Raw genomic sequence first — 15,189 nt, 5'->3', positions numbered from 1 at the left:
TGGTTTCATGCTTCTCTTTTATAATTCTTCTTGTCTCTACCTTTCTCATTCTCTGTTTGATGATGACAGAGTGTTGACTTAACAGTAGCTAAGAGGACAAACTCAGAAACAAGTTTGATTTGAAGCACAGCATTTAAAAACATAGTCACTATTTTTGTAGATAAGGCTAATTTTTCCAGGCTGCCTCTAAGTTATATATGTCCTTTCGTATGTACCCAATGAGGCAATGCTTGCAACTGTATTTATTTAATTATTTATTTTAACACCAACAGAGCCTGAGAGTGTTGGTTTCCGCACTTTGCTATAAACCATGTACCATTCACAATCTAAACAATAAGTTAACATAGGTCAGCTACTGATTATAGATGTTACTGATCACATTTCCAGGTAGAATTTTAAAGCCATCAGTCCAAAAGATAATTAGAATAGAAATTAATATTTTTGTACAAAATCCAAAATTAACTTAGTCTAGACTTACTGATTTTGCAGTTCTAACGTCCCTTTTAGTATTCAGAGATGACAAATGCCTTAGTGTAGCACCTTTGCTATGAATGTATTTCAGTATGTATTTTTTCATAATGGATTTTGTTATTTTGGCTTGAACAGTTTTGTGTTGAGAAGTTGCCTCCATAATGGTGATCTCTGTTCTTAACATACAGATCTCCATTATAAAATATTCTTGCCATAGCTCCTTTGGCTCCTGATATTAGTATTTTTAAGAAGAACTGTTAGATACAAAGGCAAGCATTGTGTGAAAAAAGGTTGAAATAAACTATAGATGTGGTGAGAAGTATAAAAAGCAAGGTTGCATTTTTTCTGCTGCTACCAATGACACCATTTTATCACCCATTTTATCACATGGTTTTATGCATGCAAAGACTATGGTGAGGTTAAGTAGAAAAAAATGATTGTTATGTTTTAATTATCTACCATAAAATCTGTTCTGCTTTTGTGTTAGGAAAGCAGAATTTATGCTGTAGCCAAATCTGGCTTAAGGGTGTCTGAAGCTTTCACCATGGAATCTCTTAGCAAAAGTAAGTGGTTTAGCTGCTCATTGTCTCAGGAACTAAAAATTCTCTTCTTACGGTGATTTGTAAGAAAGGCCCAAATCTCCCGTGTTCCTCTAAGATATTTTTATAAAGATTTATCTGCTCTTTGTAATCTAGAATCTTCTGTTGTTTTCTCTTACTTTGCCTGTTGACTCTGTGGTGAATTTGTATTTCGTTCACCCCAGTTTTCTTTGCAATTCATTCGGAAGATTCTGTACCAGGTATTGAGGTGATAGATTATATTTTCAATTTAAAAAGGGTTAGTTTTTATAGCAGAGCAGTACAATGCAAAAAATGACATGAAAATTTCATAAATTGGAGGGTAAAATTAGGAAGATAATTTATATACAATATGTTGCTTTTTTTAGGTGCTGTTTCACTAACTTCATATTCCATATCTGGATTATATACATCTCTGATATATAAGAACATGACCACTCCTGTCTACACAACTTTGAAAGGGGTAACTGTATTATCGCTTATAAGAAATTTTGAAATACCATTAGGCTTCACATCTAAGAACTTGCTGTTTCACATTTGATACTACCAGGCCAAAAATGTCATAAAATCACATTTAGAGAGCATAGAGCCTGAGAGGTAATGGAAATGTCAAATAGCTGGACAAAAAATATTGCTGCTTATAAAATGTTACCAGCCCAGGTCAGTTTTTCTTAGATTCCTTGCTGACTTTTTCCAAAGGCTTGTTAATTATTAAACAGAGCTACACGGTGTTCAATGCCATAATTAAAAGTGTGTGTGTGTAGAAATGTCTTTGTGTCAGCACCAAGGCTGTTTATATTCAGATAGCCAGAGTAACTAATCACAGCATTGTTTGTTTTCTGGCAGCCTTTTGCAATTTCGAAAGACCCGAGCCTTGAGCTACCTCAGTTTTCTGTTTTAAGTGTGGGGGTGGCTGAGGATACAGAGGGCAGCAGGGAATTCAGCTGGATGTCAACATTTGTGTGCCAAACCTTACAACCCAAATAAGAACCGTTTTGAATGTCATAAAGCCAGCAGAGCTCCAACACAGTATGAAGGAAATGACTGGTATCTTTCATGCAAGATTGCAAAGAATGTTGTGTTAATTTCTGCAGAAGGCAACTCAAATAAGCAACAGCCCATTCATAGATGAATCTTCAGGATCTGAGGAAGAAGACAGCTCTCGGTCCAGCTCAAGGACTTCTGAGTCCGATTCTCGAAGCAGAAGTGGCCCAGGTAGTCCTCGGGCTATGAAACGAGGTACACAAAAACTGTAAGAACAAGTAACATTTGGGAAGTCTGGAAAACTAGGCAGTTTGCAGTATGTTCATAGAAATGCATTTCTTCCTTAAACAACATGGATATCTTAAACATGGATCAAGGCTGTTATCTCATTGTCAAAGCCCAAATCTATCCAAGCAGGAGAAAGGACAGCTATACCTGGCTTCCTTTATATTGCTGTTATAATAAGTGAGTTTTTAAGGCAGTAATCTAGTAGCTAGCTGTTGTCATGAAGGAAAAGTGACTTGCGTTTAAAGCAAAATGCTCCATTCTGTCTATTCTCTGTCACGCCAAGGATTTCCTGTGACCTTGAACTACATGTAGGTAAAATGACCTAAAAGTAGTTGCCAGCAGAAAAATAATATATTCAAGTTTATAAAACAAAACAGCAGTTTAACATTATCAGAAGCAGGTGGAAAAGTTCCCCTACAGAATATTTGGTTCTGTCATCTCATGCGATAAAGGATAGTCACTGTCTTAAGATCCTGTGCAAAGACTTAGTTGAAACACTTGAATCCAGTAATGGCCTTTTTTTAAGGAACACAACTCTTACAGCTCTAGGCATTTAGGTATTTTCCATATGCAAAATGAAAATAACATACTTCGCTACATAGAAAAATATAATGCTTCCTCATGGGGTGACATTATCATCTCCCTGAGAGGTTTTCTTCACTGGGTAATGCAAGTGAGACTCGGTTCACTGTTCATTAAGTGTATTAAGATCCTCCACTATACATGGCTTTGAAAATGCGGAGTATTATTATTTAGTAGCACAAGTTATGCGTGTTAAAATCCCAATTAACTGGAGCTTCACTAACATCACACTTGAGCAGGTAGGTCCTGGTCCACCAGGTCCAGCAGTTTTTCAGTGCCAGCCCCAAGTGGTACTGAGGTGCTGTTTCATTTCCTGTGCCTCCTGGCAGTGTCACATGGGATGAACTACCTTCATTTTCCTTCAGAGCTCTCTTCACCAGCTTCCTTAGGGCAAGGCTATGTAGCCTGCCCTGCCTGGGTCTACTCCGTCACTGGATTTCTGCTACAACCCTTGTCTTCTAGTGTAATGCTGATAGAAAAGATTGAAGGGCTTGTCTACATTTGTCCTGTTTCCAGTGATGTACTTAAGTTTTGCCACACTAGTGTAAAAAGGACCCATGGTTGCTGCTTCCTAGCAGCTCCGTGTCGCTGAGCGAAAAAAAGTGCTGTGGCTGCAGATGCATCTCATGTTACATTCTTGCACAACAGGAAAGATAAATTAGCTAATTTAATAGCTCAAATCACCTCCAGTTTACATCCGTGTATGTAAACTGGAACTTTTCTGCTTGTTCATTTTTTCTTCTCAGCAGATCATCCTTGCATTGTTTCATGCATAGAAGAGTTTCTTAACCACATAGCACATAGGTACATACTTTTGTTGAGATCACATTGTTTAAAAATCGACGCAATCACAAATTTGATTAGGAGCATAGTTAGCTTGCTGTGTCTTTAATATTGAAGATGTTACATGAGAAGAGGAGAAATCATTCTCAAAGTCCAGGTGACTTACCAGAGAAATGAGGAAAGTGATCTTTTCTTTAAAATTAAATTAGAGAAACAAAGTAAACAAGAAATCTTCATTTCAATCTTAGAAAGTCACCTTTCAGAATAGAATAGTACTCAGAAAGTAAGTCTTTACTGAAGGGCATGCTCACATGTTCAAAAATAATTACTTCTGTGATGAATAAGAGAGGAGTTTGAATTTTTATTGTTGATTCACTAGAACTGAAAATAGGGTGCATTTTTTCTAGGACTAAAGCTAATATATTAAAAACAATTGTCAAATCTGAAATTCAGATATTTTTAGAAAATGTCTATATAAAAATCCGTAGTAATGGCAGAGTAAGGCCATGCACCTACAGCTCTCCTACAGTTTAGTTGCTTAGTTTGGTTAAAGATCCTGCATTTGTTTTCTTTCATGGGCTGATATTTAAAAAAATGTTTGGTTCCTGTTGAATTTATGCTGATACTCGTGTTTGCTTGCAGATCCTGCTCAGATACTCTTTCTGCAGGGATATTCTGATCTCACTTGTTTACAATATGATAAATAAAAAATATAGAGAAACATCTTTCTTCTTTTAACTCAGGTGTATCTCTGTCTTCTATGACCTCAGAAGGTGACTATGCTATTCCTCCAGATGCATATTCAATAGATACAGACTATTCAGAGCCAGAGCAGAAACTTCCTAAAACTTCTTCCTCATCTAGCGATAACGGAAAAAACGTGAGTAGTGTAGTTCCTGACAGAATAAGTGTGCGTGTTTGTGCTATCTGTATATTTATATACAAAGAATGCTACCAAATCTCTACATGCAGTCTTGCTCACTCACAGACTGCATTATGATTACAAATACCAAAATATATCAACAGTAAGTTAGCCATATGAAGACTATAATAATTGAGACAAAGTGGAAGATAATTCTGAGATTTTTATGTAGTGAATGGAAGTAGGCAGGCAACTCCAGAAGACAACTGACTGGTGATGAAAATAATTTATTTTAAGTTTTCCTCACAGAGCAAAACTTTGAACTCTGTTTTACTGGAGCTCACAATAAAAGTATGTCTGTGCAGAACTCTGAATTGCACTGCTCTGTATCTTTCTACAGGTTAGGCCCAAAGTTTGGAAAGATGTCATCATTTTTTTTAATAGAAGAAATCAGAAAGTAAAGTCTGGAGTCATTATATTCCATTCTTCAATCTTCTGTGTAGTTCTGGGCAAATCATTTATTTTCTTTCCTGTACTTTGATTATAAGTAGGGATATTAATTAGTTGTCCCACCTTTGTGGCATTTATCATAATTGATGCTTGTAAAAACTGTCCTTGGAATTCAAGTCTGATAAAATACTGTAATTATTACTTAGCGTGCACTTTTAAATCATTAAAGTGTGTGTGTGTGTATTTCTACACATCTCTGGGGGGGTGTAGGTATATATGCATACCTTATTATTTTTTATCTAATATTTAAACAATTAGGAACCTTTGGAAAAATCTGGATATCTGTTAAAAATGGGTGGTAAAGTAAAGACCTGGAAACGACGGTGGTTTGTGCTTAAAGGAGGTGAATTACTATACTACAAATCTCCAGTAAGTATATGTAACTTATTTGCTCTTTAGTATTAGCCTGTATTTACCGAGACCTTAAAACTGTTAGAAGGAAAATAAATGCGTTCCTGGGGTATGAGCTATTAGACAGCAATTCAGGACTCAGTTCCTCAAGAGGCATACAAGATACTCATGTCTAAATAGGAAGTATGGAGCAAGATTAATGCCTAAAGGAGTTCTATAATTATTTACTGCTATTTGGTGGTAGCTTAGAAGTATTTCTTTTTCCTTTCTTTCCATACAGAGTGACGTAATTCGAAAACCTCAAGGTCAAATTGAGCTAAATGCATCTAGCCACATTGAAAGGGGTGATGGAAAACAAACAATTCAGGTACCTGCTTTTCTCATTCTGTTTTTAAATGTTTATTTTTTTTCTTTCATCCCCAAAATTGACCCTTTGGTCCAATAGGGAAGTATAGACTTGGAATTAATCAATGCCCTACATTGGAAACAGGATCATTTCAGTTTTAGAAACTAGGGATAGAAAGGCCTAAACTTAGATGGTCTTGTCTATATTGCTACAAAGGTCAGATATAAATAAAGATATAAATAAAGAGAGTGGTCTTGGGAACCAGTCATTAGGATTGACTGAAGTTATCTGAAAGGAGATAAAATGAGTTTCATTAACTCTTTTGCCCTGGAATCTTTCAGGTAAGGTCTTAGGAAGCGTAGGTCTGCCTGCTCTGCCCTGCTAACAAGTATTTCATTAATGGAAAGTGCTAGAGGAAAAATAAACACCCAAAACTTGTGAAACTACATTGTTTAAGCTGTGGGATGGAATGTATAATGTTCTTAAAGCTCACGACTTTTCTATGACTACATAGTTGACCACAGAAAAACGAACATACTACCTGACTGCAGATTCTCCAAACATCTTAGAAGAATGGATCCAAGTACTACAGAATGTTCTTAAAATACAGGCTGCTAGTCCCCTTTTCATACAGCCTGAAATCAAGCCAACCATGAAAGGATTACTTACCAAGGTAAGAATACTTACCTTCCCTAAATATGCTTTATTCTGGATTTATTAAAAATAATATCTGGATGAAAAAGACTCCACAATAAAATTAATGCAAGCAAAATAGCTTTCCCACTAATTTACAAGCTGAACAGTCCAGAAGGACTATCAACTCATCAGCTTTTGGCATAACTTTTCTTTTGGTTGTTTGAGATTTGATTTGGTTATTGTGTTTTGTTTTCTGATTCACTAGTTCCTGTGCTGAGTTCTTCATTTGCACTTCATGGTACTTTGACACATGCATAAGTTTTTGTAGGTAATTACCTACTTTATTTCAGTAGAGAACTCTTTTTCTCAGCATTATTCACTGGGACAGAGTATTTCAAGATAGTAAGAAATACTGTATAAATGGATTTTTTTGTTTTCAAATCTTTTACTTCGTCAGCTTTCATTGCTTTAGGCCTGATCCAAAGCCAAATGAAAAACTCACACTGAGCTTTGGACGGAGCATCTAATGCTTTAATTCTTATGTCTGTAATTGAGTTGAGCAGTTTCAAGCATTTGTCTATTCATGCGGAGAGGAACCAAGGTGTTTATTCCAAACATCACCGAAGTTCAGAGAACGTGAAATGTAATCTGTATTTCTCTGGCTGTGCTTGCCCCTAAGTGTTCTGTAATTTCAGGTGAAACATGGATACTCCAAAAGGGTTTGGTGTACCCTAGTTGGAAAAATTCTTTATTATTTCCGTAATCAAGAAGACAAGGTAGGTCCCGTATTTGTTTCCTCGGTGAATGAAAGCTACATACTGGGGAAGACTGTAACAGTAAATTACAGTCATAGTAAGATACAGATTGGCCTGGGTAATGTATTCCCATTTTATTTTGATTAACAAACATTCAGACTTCACAGACTGCCAATTTGCAAGGTTCCTATCTAATAGGCAGTAATCCGGGGCACACCCGTTGGTCTACTTCTCCTGCAGGACTGAATACATTTTCTGCATCTTCTTATCCTTAGCCAAAGGGGACACTGATTAAGCTGACAGTTCAGGACTCCCTTTCTGACAGGTGTAAGACTCATCAAAAAAGACCTGACCCTCATTCCCTTCTGGAAGATGACCTTTTTAATGTATGTTTGCAGCGCAGCGACTGCTAATCTCAATAAATTAAATGTTCTTTTTATCCTTTGATTGACTTCTAAATCCTCTTCTTCAGTTTGTCACTGTGCCTCCACAATGCTGCAATAAGGGCAAAAAAGCCTAGCAGACCACAGAAAGTTTGTTACACTGTGGTTGTAGTGGGGAGGGGATCGTTTCTGATTCCCCACCAGAATTACGGAAACAGAGCTCACTGCCCTCAGCTGAGAAGGTGGACAGAAATGGAGATGGGGGAAGGAAAGAGTAGGAAGAGCAAATGATTTCTGAGACTTAGGAAAAAATTGTTTCAAGGAAGAAAAGAAAGAAATGGGATCCATTAAGCGTTAAGGTGCCCTCACAACATCCAATATCCTATAGGATACCAGGAGCTAAGAAGAGCAAGACCTGGCTCCTCCACTTTGGGCCTGACCAAAAGACCCTCCCTAACTCTGGGTTCTCTACCCACTCTTCTGAATATTGTCAGTCCTAATATTTCCAGACATATTTACCTACTGAGGTTGATAAAAGGACACTTCCTAGACACACTTTTTAGCTGTTGTCTCACTCCCATTGTATTGTGTCATGAACAAGCATCTTGACCATGGAGATTGGTCAGGAAAACGATCTTGGGGAAGTATACAAGAATTCTTCATGTTAATACCCCTGAAATTATGAACATTTATTTCATATGCTTATTACCTAGCTGCACCAAGTAGACAGTTGATGTTTGACAAAACGTCAAAACTCCACTGAGCCATTAAAACAGTTTAAAAAAATACAGAAAATATCCCTTGTTACTCCTAATCTATCCAAATTGTCATATTGGACCCAGTAATTCGTAGTCTTTGGATCAAGCTAGTTATTCCCTTTGTTATCCTTTCCTTTTTCTTTAAGTCACTTTTTGAACATTCAACTAAAGCTTGTATATAGAGCTAGAGAAATTTTTTAGCAGTAACCATCCTTCAGAGTATTTTATTTTAATTAGTCCTTGAAAGTGTAATATAGGGCCAGGGAATCAGATAAGTGTTGTTTCAGAGTATTAGGCTCCAGCTTATTTTACAGAGATGCTAAAAATTAACTTGCATTTCTCACCTATAAAGAAATCTCTATTTTTAAAGCATCTGAATTTACACTTTTCTATCTTTTAAGATTTTGTTTGTTAGCCAGCCCTTTAGAAACATCTAAGAAGTTTGATGGCTTTTCATGAATATTTCCTTCACATTTGGAACAAGTTTTACTGCTTTTTTTTTAAAGCAAAATTGAAACTAATTTACAAGCTTGTAATAGAACAGGAATGAGTAGAGTATTTTTTTTGAATACTACATAAGCAAAGTTTTCCAAAGCTAGTTCATTTTTAATATTCAAGAATTTGCTAATTAAAAACATATTTGTTGTAACTGAATGTGAGTGTGCAGAAATAAATTACACAATCTGCAGTGGTTATACAGTAATGGAATCCATTCAAGTGGACTACTTTTAAAATGGAATTCATATTCAAAAATCAGCCTCTGGTGTTTTAGTTAAACTGTTCCACTTAGTGAAGAAGTCAGTCTTGACTACTTGTATTTGGAATGGCATCGCTTAATCCTCAGAATCGATCCTGTTCCAAAAGTTAAATGTTTCAGAAGCACTATAGAAAACACAAGACACCACATGCATCTTTAATCTGTGGAGTGGAATAAAAAGCCACCACTATGCAACGCTTTCTTCAAAATAACTATCTTAACTGGTCACCTTATCAAATCACAATTCAAGAAACCCACTCTTGATTGAGTCAAACTTGCCACCTACTCTCCACACACATTTTCAATTTTTAAACAGTATTACTGAGAAGCTAACAGTCAACCTCAGGTGCGTTTCACTGTTGCTGATATTTTAAGACTATTTCTTTCAGGTTTACACATGAACATGTCACAGGAAAGAATCTAGTTGCAGTAGTGACCAACCACCATTTTGCCAAAGGGAAACATATCCTCTCTCTTTCTGCCAAATCACTAAGCATTGCTGGACATCACAAGCAATACAGAAACAATAGCCAAACCTTCTTCACTGCACCATTAAGTAATATTCCCTTGAACATCCCGATGCCTGAATGGCTGGAAAAAGAGCAGTGGTGCTGTAGGAAGGGAGAGACCTTTCTGTAAAGTAGCTGGCAAGGACTGTCATCTTCTGATAGTCTTGTCACCTCGTTGTGAAGATGGCATGCTGTTTTTGGATTCTTTGTGGTTTCCTGTTCATATTAGGTACTCAATAATTACTTCCATGAAAATTTCCCTTTGAACAGTTTTTTATATAGAATATTTCCTGATAAAAGTTCATAACTATATATAGAACATCAGGCTTAAGTACTGTGGTCTGTCAGGCTGGAGAATGAAACCAACTGAGAAGGTCCACCACACCAAAAATTTACCTTTTGAACTTATAGCATAGCATGAACAAATCTACATACTGTAACAGTACAGTGCTGTCCTCTCAAAGAAGCGATGATGATTAAGGTCCTAGGCTTGACACTGGGAATTTTCGATTGGAACTGGACTGGAGAGTCTGAAGAATTTCCTCTCTCCCTGTAACACAGACTTACTGCATTAATTGGATAGAGAAGCAGACCTGCAAATGGAATTACAGTTTTGCTCACTCTTGGACTTCGGCACATATCATTCTGCTTCTGCTGTTTATAACAGCTGGTTTATCTGGCATTCCTTGGCAGGACGTAAATAAATATAAATGGGTATTGATGGTATGTTTCTATTTCTATTTGTAGAATAAGAGATATAAAAGTAGTGTGCACTGAAGCGAGTATTTGCTCTCTGACTGCTTCTCTTACTTGCTTTTAGTTTCCTCTTGGTCAAATCAAGCTTTGGGAGGCTAAGGTTGAAGAAGTTGATAGATCATGTGATTCCGATGAAGATTATGAGGCTAGTGGCCGCAGTTTATTATCAACACATTACACTGTTGTTATCCATCCCAAAGATCAAGGACCCACTTATCTTCTTATAGGTTCTAAACATGAGAAGGTAATAAATGGACTTTTTCTTTGAGTTTAAATCACATATCTGTGACTATGGTGCTATGATATGAACATTTCCCAAAGAGGAGGGGAGGGGGGAAGGGCAGCTGAGATCAAGTTACTTTTTTTGCTATGCCACCTACCTTGTAGTTTGAAATAATAAACAAAGAAAGTCCTGCTTCATGAACACTGGTCCAACTTTGTCTGAGAGCCAGTGCTAACACAGGTAATCCTTTTTAAAATATCCAAAAATATGCAGGCTTGCCTACATAAGGAGATGGCGCAGAACATACGCTGTAAATTGATAGTTTCGCTCACATTTTACTGATTTGCAGACAGACCTTTAGCAGACCTTCCTGAGACGTTTTGGGATAATGTTACTATTTTCACTGATAACTAACTTCACAGACTAACTGTAGGGAAGACTTCCATCAGTGAAGTGAGAGAGACAGTTAAAAAACATATTTATTATTATTGCTTGATTGTTCTTAAGTAATCTTGTAGACCTTGTTCTGATTGCTGCCCTGCATCACTTAGCAATGATTTCTGAAGGTAAAAGAAAGAAGAGTGCCCTGTTCTGAAGAGAGCCCTGTTCAGTCTTCCCCACTTAATATTTGTAACATAGGGTGAGCATCAGTACAGGTGCAAAAGTAAAACAAAGGGCAGCTCCTCTGGGCTTCAGCAGGTGCATATGACGATGTTTTGAGTTGAGAGAAAAATCTTAATGAAAGAGCTCCTTCCAACATTCAGCTTCTGAGTTAATTCCTACAAAAACTGATGCTCACTGTTTTTAATGTTCTTGAGAAACTGGTGGAACAAATGAGTGGGCTGCTTTGTGTTTTTCTATTTTAGGACACATGGCTTTATCATCTGACAGTTGCAGCTGGAAGTACCAGTGCAAATGTTGGATCTGAGTTTGAACAACTTGTTTGCAAATTATTAAATACGGAAGGTGATAACAGTAAGTTTCTTTCTGTTTCAACATACTAATCTTTTAATACTTACCAGGTTCAGATAATACTTATCCTAAGTTTGTAAGACAATTTTCTGTAATAAAAACAGTACAAATTACAGTATTAGGCATACTTTGCAGACCTTTTAATGAGCACATACATGTGGAATTAGGTTTTTTTGGTCAATGTAAAACCATTAACCTTTTTGGCAGGTTTACTTTTCTGAATGACTTTCTACTACAGCAGAGCTATCCACTCTGTAAAACAGGACTACTGACACTAACCTGCTTTGTAAAACACTTTCAACAGGAGTGACAGCACTTTGAATCTCTAGTCTAAAGTATCATTAAGAAAACCATTAACAAAGTTATGCCTGTTCATGAATAAATACAACTATCTATGCCTTTTTTCTGTAAGACATTGAAATCAGTGAGAATGGAATTTCTGCTTGAGGTCAGAATTAAGAATAGTATTTGTAGAACAGACAAATAATTTGGAAATAATTTGGAAAAGTTAATAGATGCCCAACTCCCTTTGATATAGTGGATTTTTTTAAATGTCACTATATACCACTAGGTATATAACTGCATTTCCAAATTCTGATCCATTATACTACACAGAAAAAGTGTGTCTTAAAGGAAGAATATAGACCTCATAATACCAAGTTTACCTTAACAATATGTACTCTATGGTTTTATTTAGGAAACTTTTTGAATTCACATTTCTTATATAACCTCTTGAATTAGAGCAAGTGTTAGTACAGTTCTGAACACCAAATTCTGTTCAGTTGGAAATATACTTTAATATGCCTGTGGTAAAAGGAAGACTCAAGCCTCTTTTAATTCATCTCTAGGGACAGCTCACCTTAATGTTATACTAGTCCCCCCAAAAATTGCCATCCGTCACATCCCATGCTGCTATGGATAGACTAGTAGCTTCAAAAGGAGAGCAGTGCTAATATTCACCAGATAGATTCACCAGCAGACTCAGAACATCCCCACTTTGCTCTGGATTTTAAAGACAGCAAATGTCGTTTCTTTGTCTGCAAGAAACTGGTTGTCAAATTCTGACTCTTTAAGCACAAGTTACTGACAGACTCACTGACATTTTGTGCCAGCACATTGAAGACTTGTCTTGCACACTCTTGCTCAGATAATTATTCTTTATTCTCATGCAAAACCTCCTAGACATTAGAGGAACTGGTCTTGAGAACTTTTATTATTTTGAATAGTCTCACAGTTTGTAACAAAAGGTAGCCAGCAATCTTTTAGACTCATTCTCACTCTTCTAGATACAGGTACTTAAATTTAGAAGCCAGGTTCCACTACTGCATAGGAGGTAGTTTTGAGTTTCAGCAGAAAGAAACTGATTTAATACCCAAGAGCTTTACCTCACTGAGAATCTTTATTGACCCCACCATACAGTGAGGCCCAAAGAAGTTATAGAGTGTAGGGAGAGGGAGATGACTCTACCTCGGCAATTTGTCTTCTCAATATTGCTGTACTCAGTCCAGATGGACTTAGGTACATGTGAACAGTGAAGGGATGCAACAATGTTGAGTGAGAGAACTCGCTTTACCAAACAAAACAAAAAAACCAATTCCCCCCGAAACTTAAGAATTTTTGCTCTCGTTTCTTAAGACAGCAAATTTCATTTGATTGTATTCCCTGTGTGTGTGTCTGTCTCCCACTCCCACAATAATTTTTGAATGTAATGATTAAGTTCAGTTAGTTGTATTAGTGCTTTAAAGATAGTTTCTTTCTTGCAAGTGTTGTGAAAAGAAGCACTTGGGTAGGCAAGAGATTCAGTTAATGCTATCATTGGCAGAAATACCACATTGGATCCCAAAGAATCTGGAAGACTTTCATTAAATACAAGAGTATTCTATTCTTGGGTCTAGAATCAAGATGAGCTAAGCAAACTGAAGTCGAAATGTATTGTTATTTTTCTTACAGACTCAGACAACTTAGTATTTCTGTTAAAGTGACCTGCCTCTGTACCATTTCGAGCAGCAATGTCATAAAATTAGGAAATAGTTCAGTCTGTGGGTGGGAATGACATCTTAGGGAAGAATCCACATTCTCAGAAGCTGACTGATTTAGCAAATTGGACTCTTCTAATACATGTAAGAGTTCAAAAGTTTTAAGTGTGGAATCTGGAAGAAATTAAGTCTGCAGAAAGATATTGGACCAAATGTTTGAAGAAAAATTGCAACTGTGAAAAGAATAGGTACTTGCTAGAAGAAATGGTTAGATGGGCATTTGCTTTCCTTCTGAATCTATTTGAGGCCATATCTTCTTCCTGAGTTGCTATTTAATGAGGTGTTAGCGTGCTGTCATGTTAAAGGTTACACCTTTTAGATGGTAAGTCAGATGTTTGCAGTCTTTAAAGATGCTAGAGCATTTAAAAAAATAATAATAAAATTTAAGTTTCAGTTGTTTCTGATTACCAGAATTGGCCCTGAAATGTCAAATGAGAAAAGTAGTGTTCTAGTGTTAAAGGTATACTTTTAAAGTATTTCTGTAATTCACTCCAGAATTATCAGTACTTTAACAGTGAGCCAAATGATCCTTGAGCTATGAAGCTTGTTGCTAAAGCTTGTCTAATGTTTTGTTTCTCTTTGAATGATGAGCCAAAGTTTAAATTTACAGTACTGAATTATTAATTGCAAGAAACATGTATTTTATCCATTCAGCTTCTCAGATTTGGAGACATCCTACCCTTTGCCACAGCAAAGAAGGAATTGCTTCCCCTCTTACAACGTTACCATCAGAGGCCTTGCAAACTGAAGCAATTAAATTATTTAAGGTAAAATCATAGTAAATGCGTTTTTAATTTTGTGCATATATTTGGCTGATGTTCAACAGATCTGAAAAGAGAAATTTACTCCTTTATCTTTAGTGGAGGGACTAAACTAACTAGTGGACAGACAGTAGCAGAGTGTCCCCACACTATCTCACCACAGTCAGTCAAATTTCAGTAAGAACAAAGGTAGGTGACAGTTCTGTTGTATACTTTTTTAATCAGCTATACTACAGAAGACATTTTTAAAATCTGAAGAAAAACTAGACAAAGCCAAATTTTCTGATTTAAGCAGTCATGGATTGATTCAAATTGAGATAGAAGGCAGAGATTCTACTGTTCTTTTTTTATAAAAAGAAAACATTCTTACTATGAGTAGCAATTCAGTCTTGAAAGACTGAAACAAGATGAAAAATAATAATTATGTGTTCCAGTAATATAAATAGAGAAAATATTACAGAGTAAGATTCTTGAAAGTATTTCACAACAGTTTTATGAGTTCACTTTTAAAGATTTTTGTACACCTTTAAAAATGCACATATGTGTATCTCACAGCTGTAGTGAAAGGGCTTTATGGTTAAGAGAAGTACAGTAATTCATAGCTGCTGTGCTTCAGCTAATTTCTTGAGCATTTTTGTGTGCAGATAAGACCTTTTATCTTTTCTGGTGAAAGGCCAGATGGTTGATAACTATGAGAAGGAGGGTGCTGCAATTCCATTAACCTTACTTCTCCTCTCCTATGCTCACCCAAGTAAAACCTCTCCTGAACTTTAACCAAATGTCATTAAGTCTACTTCAGAAAAAAATATATATCGTTTCTGTTTTATCTGTATGTTACAGAATGTGCATTTTGTGTACATTACATTCTGCACAATACATTACAAGTTG

General features: G+C 36.3%; 1 protein-coding gene across 4 annotated transcripts in view; it reads left to right on the top strand.

Moving 5' to 3' along the window:
* Positions 1-15,189, top strand: part of PLEKHH2 (pleckstrin homology, MyTH4 and FERM domain containing H2) — a 58,290-nt gene that overhangs the window by 28,074 nt on the left and 15,027 nt on the right. For 3 of the 4 annotated variants that reach the window (XM_064509589.1, XM_064509588.1, XM_064509590.1), the window contains 12 exons: positions 959-1,034; positions 1,418-1,512; positions 2,144-2,288; positions 4,430-4,566; positions 5,317-5,427; positions 5,690-5,776; positions 6,270-6,428; positions 7,087-7,167; positions 10,115-10,276; positions 10,374-10,553; positions 11,399-11,507; positions 14,195-14,307. In XM_064509589.1, the coding sequence (XP_064365659.1) occupies positions 959-1,034; positions 1,418-1,512; positions 2,144-2,288; positions 4,430-4,566; positions 5,317-5,427; positions 5,690-5,776; positions 6,270-6,428; positions 7,087-7,167; positions 10,115-10,276; positions 10,374-10,553; positions 11,399-11,507; positions 14,195-14,307 (1,455 nt within the window). The remainder of the gene's footprint in view (positions 1-958; positions 1,035-1,417; positions 1,513-2,143; positions 2,289-4,429; positions 4,567-5,316; positions 5,428-5,689; positions 5,777-6,269; positions 6,429-7,086; positions 7,168-10,114; positions 10,277-10,373; positions 10,554-11,398; positions 11,508-14,194; positions 14,308-15,189) is intronic. The other variant, XM_026123287.2, reaches the window with a different exon arrangement.

Source organism: Dromaius novaehollandiae, chromosome 3 (assembly GCF_036370855.1).
Source record: "Dromaius novaehollandiae isolate bDroNov1 chromosome 3, bDroNov1.hap1, whole genome shotgun sequence".
NCBI classification, from domain to species: domain Eukaryota; kingdom Metazoa; phylum Chordata; class Aves; order Casuariiformes; family Dromaiidae; genus Dromaius; species Dromaius novaehollandiae.
This window is presented reverse-complemented; position numbering and strand designations above follow the sequence as displayed.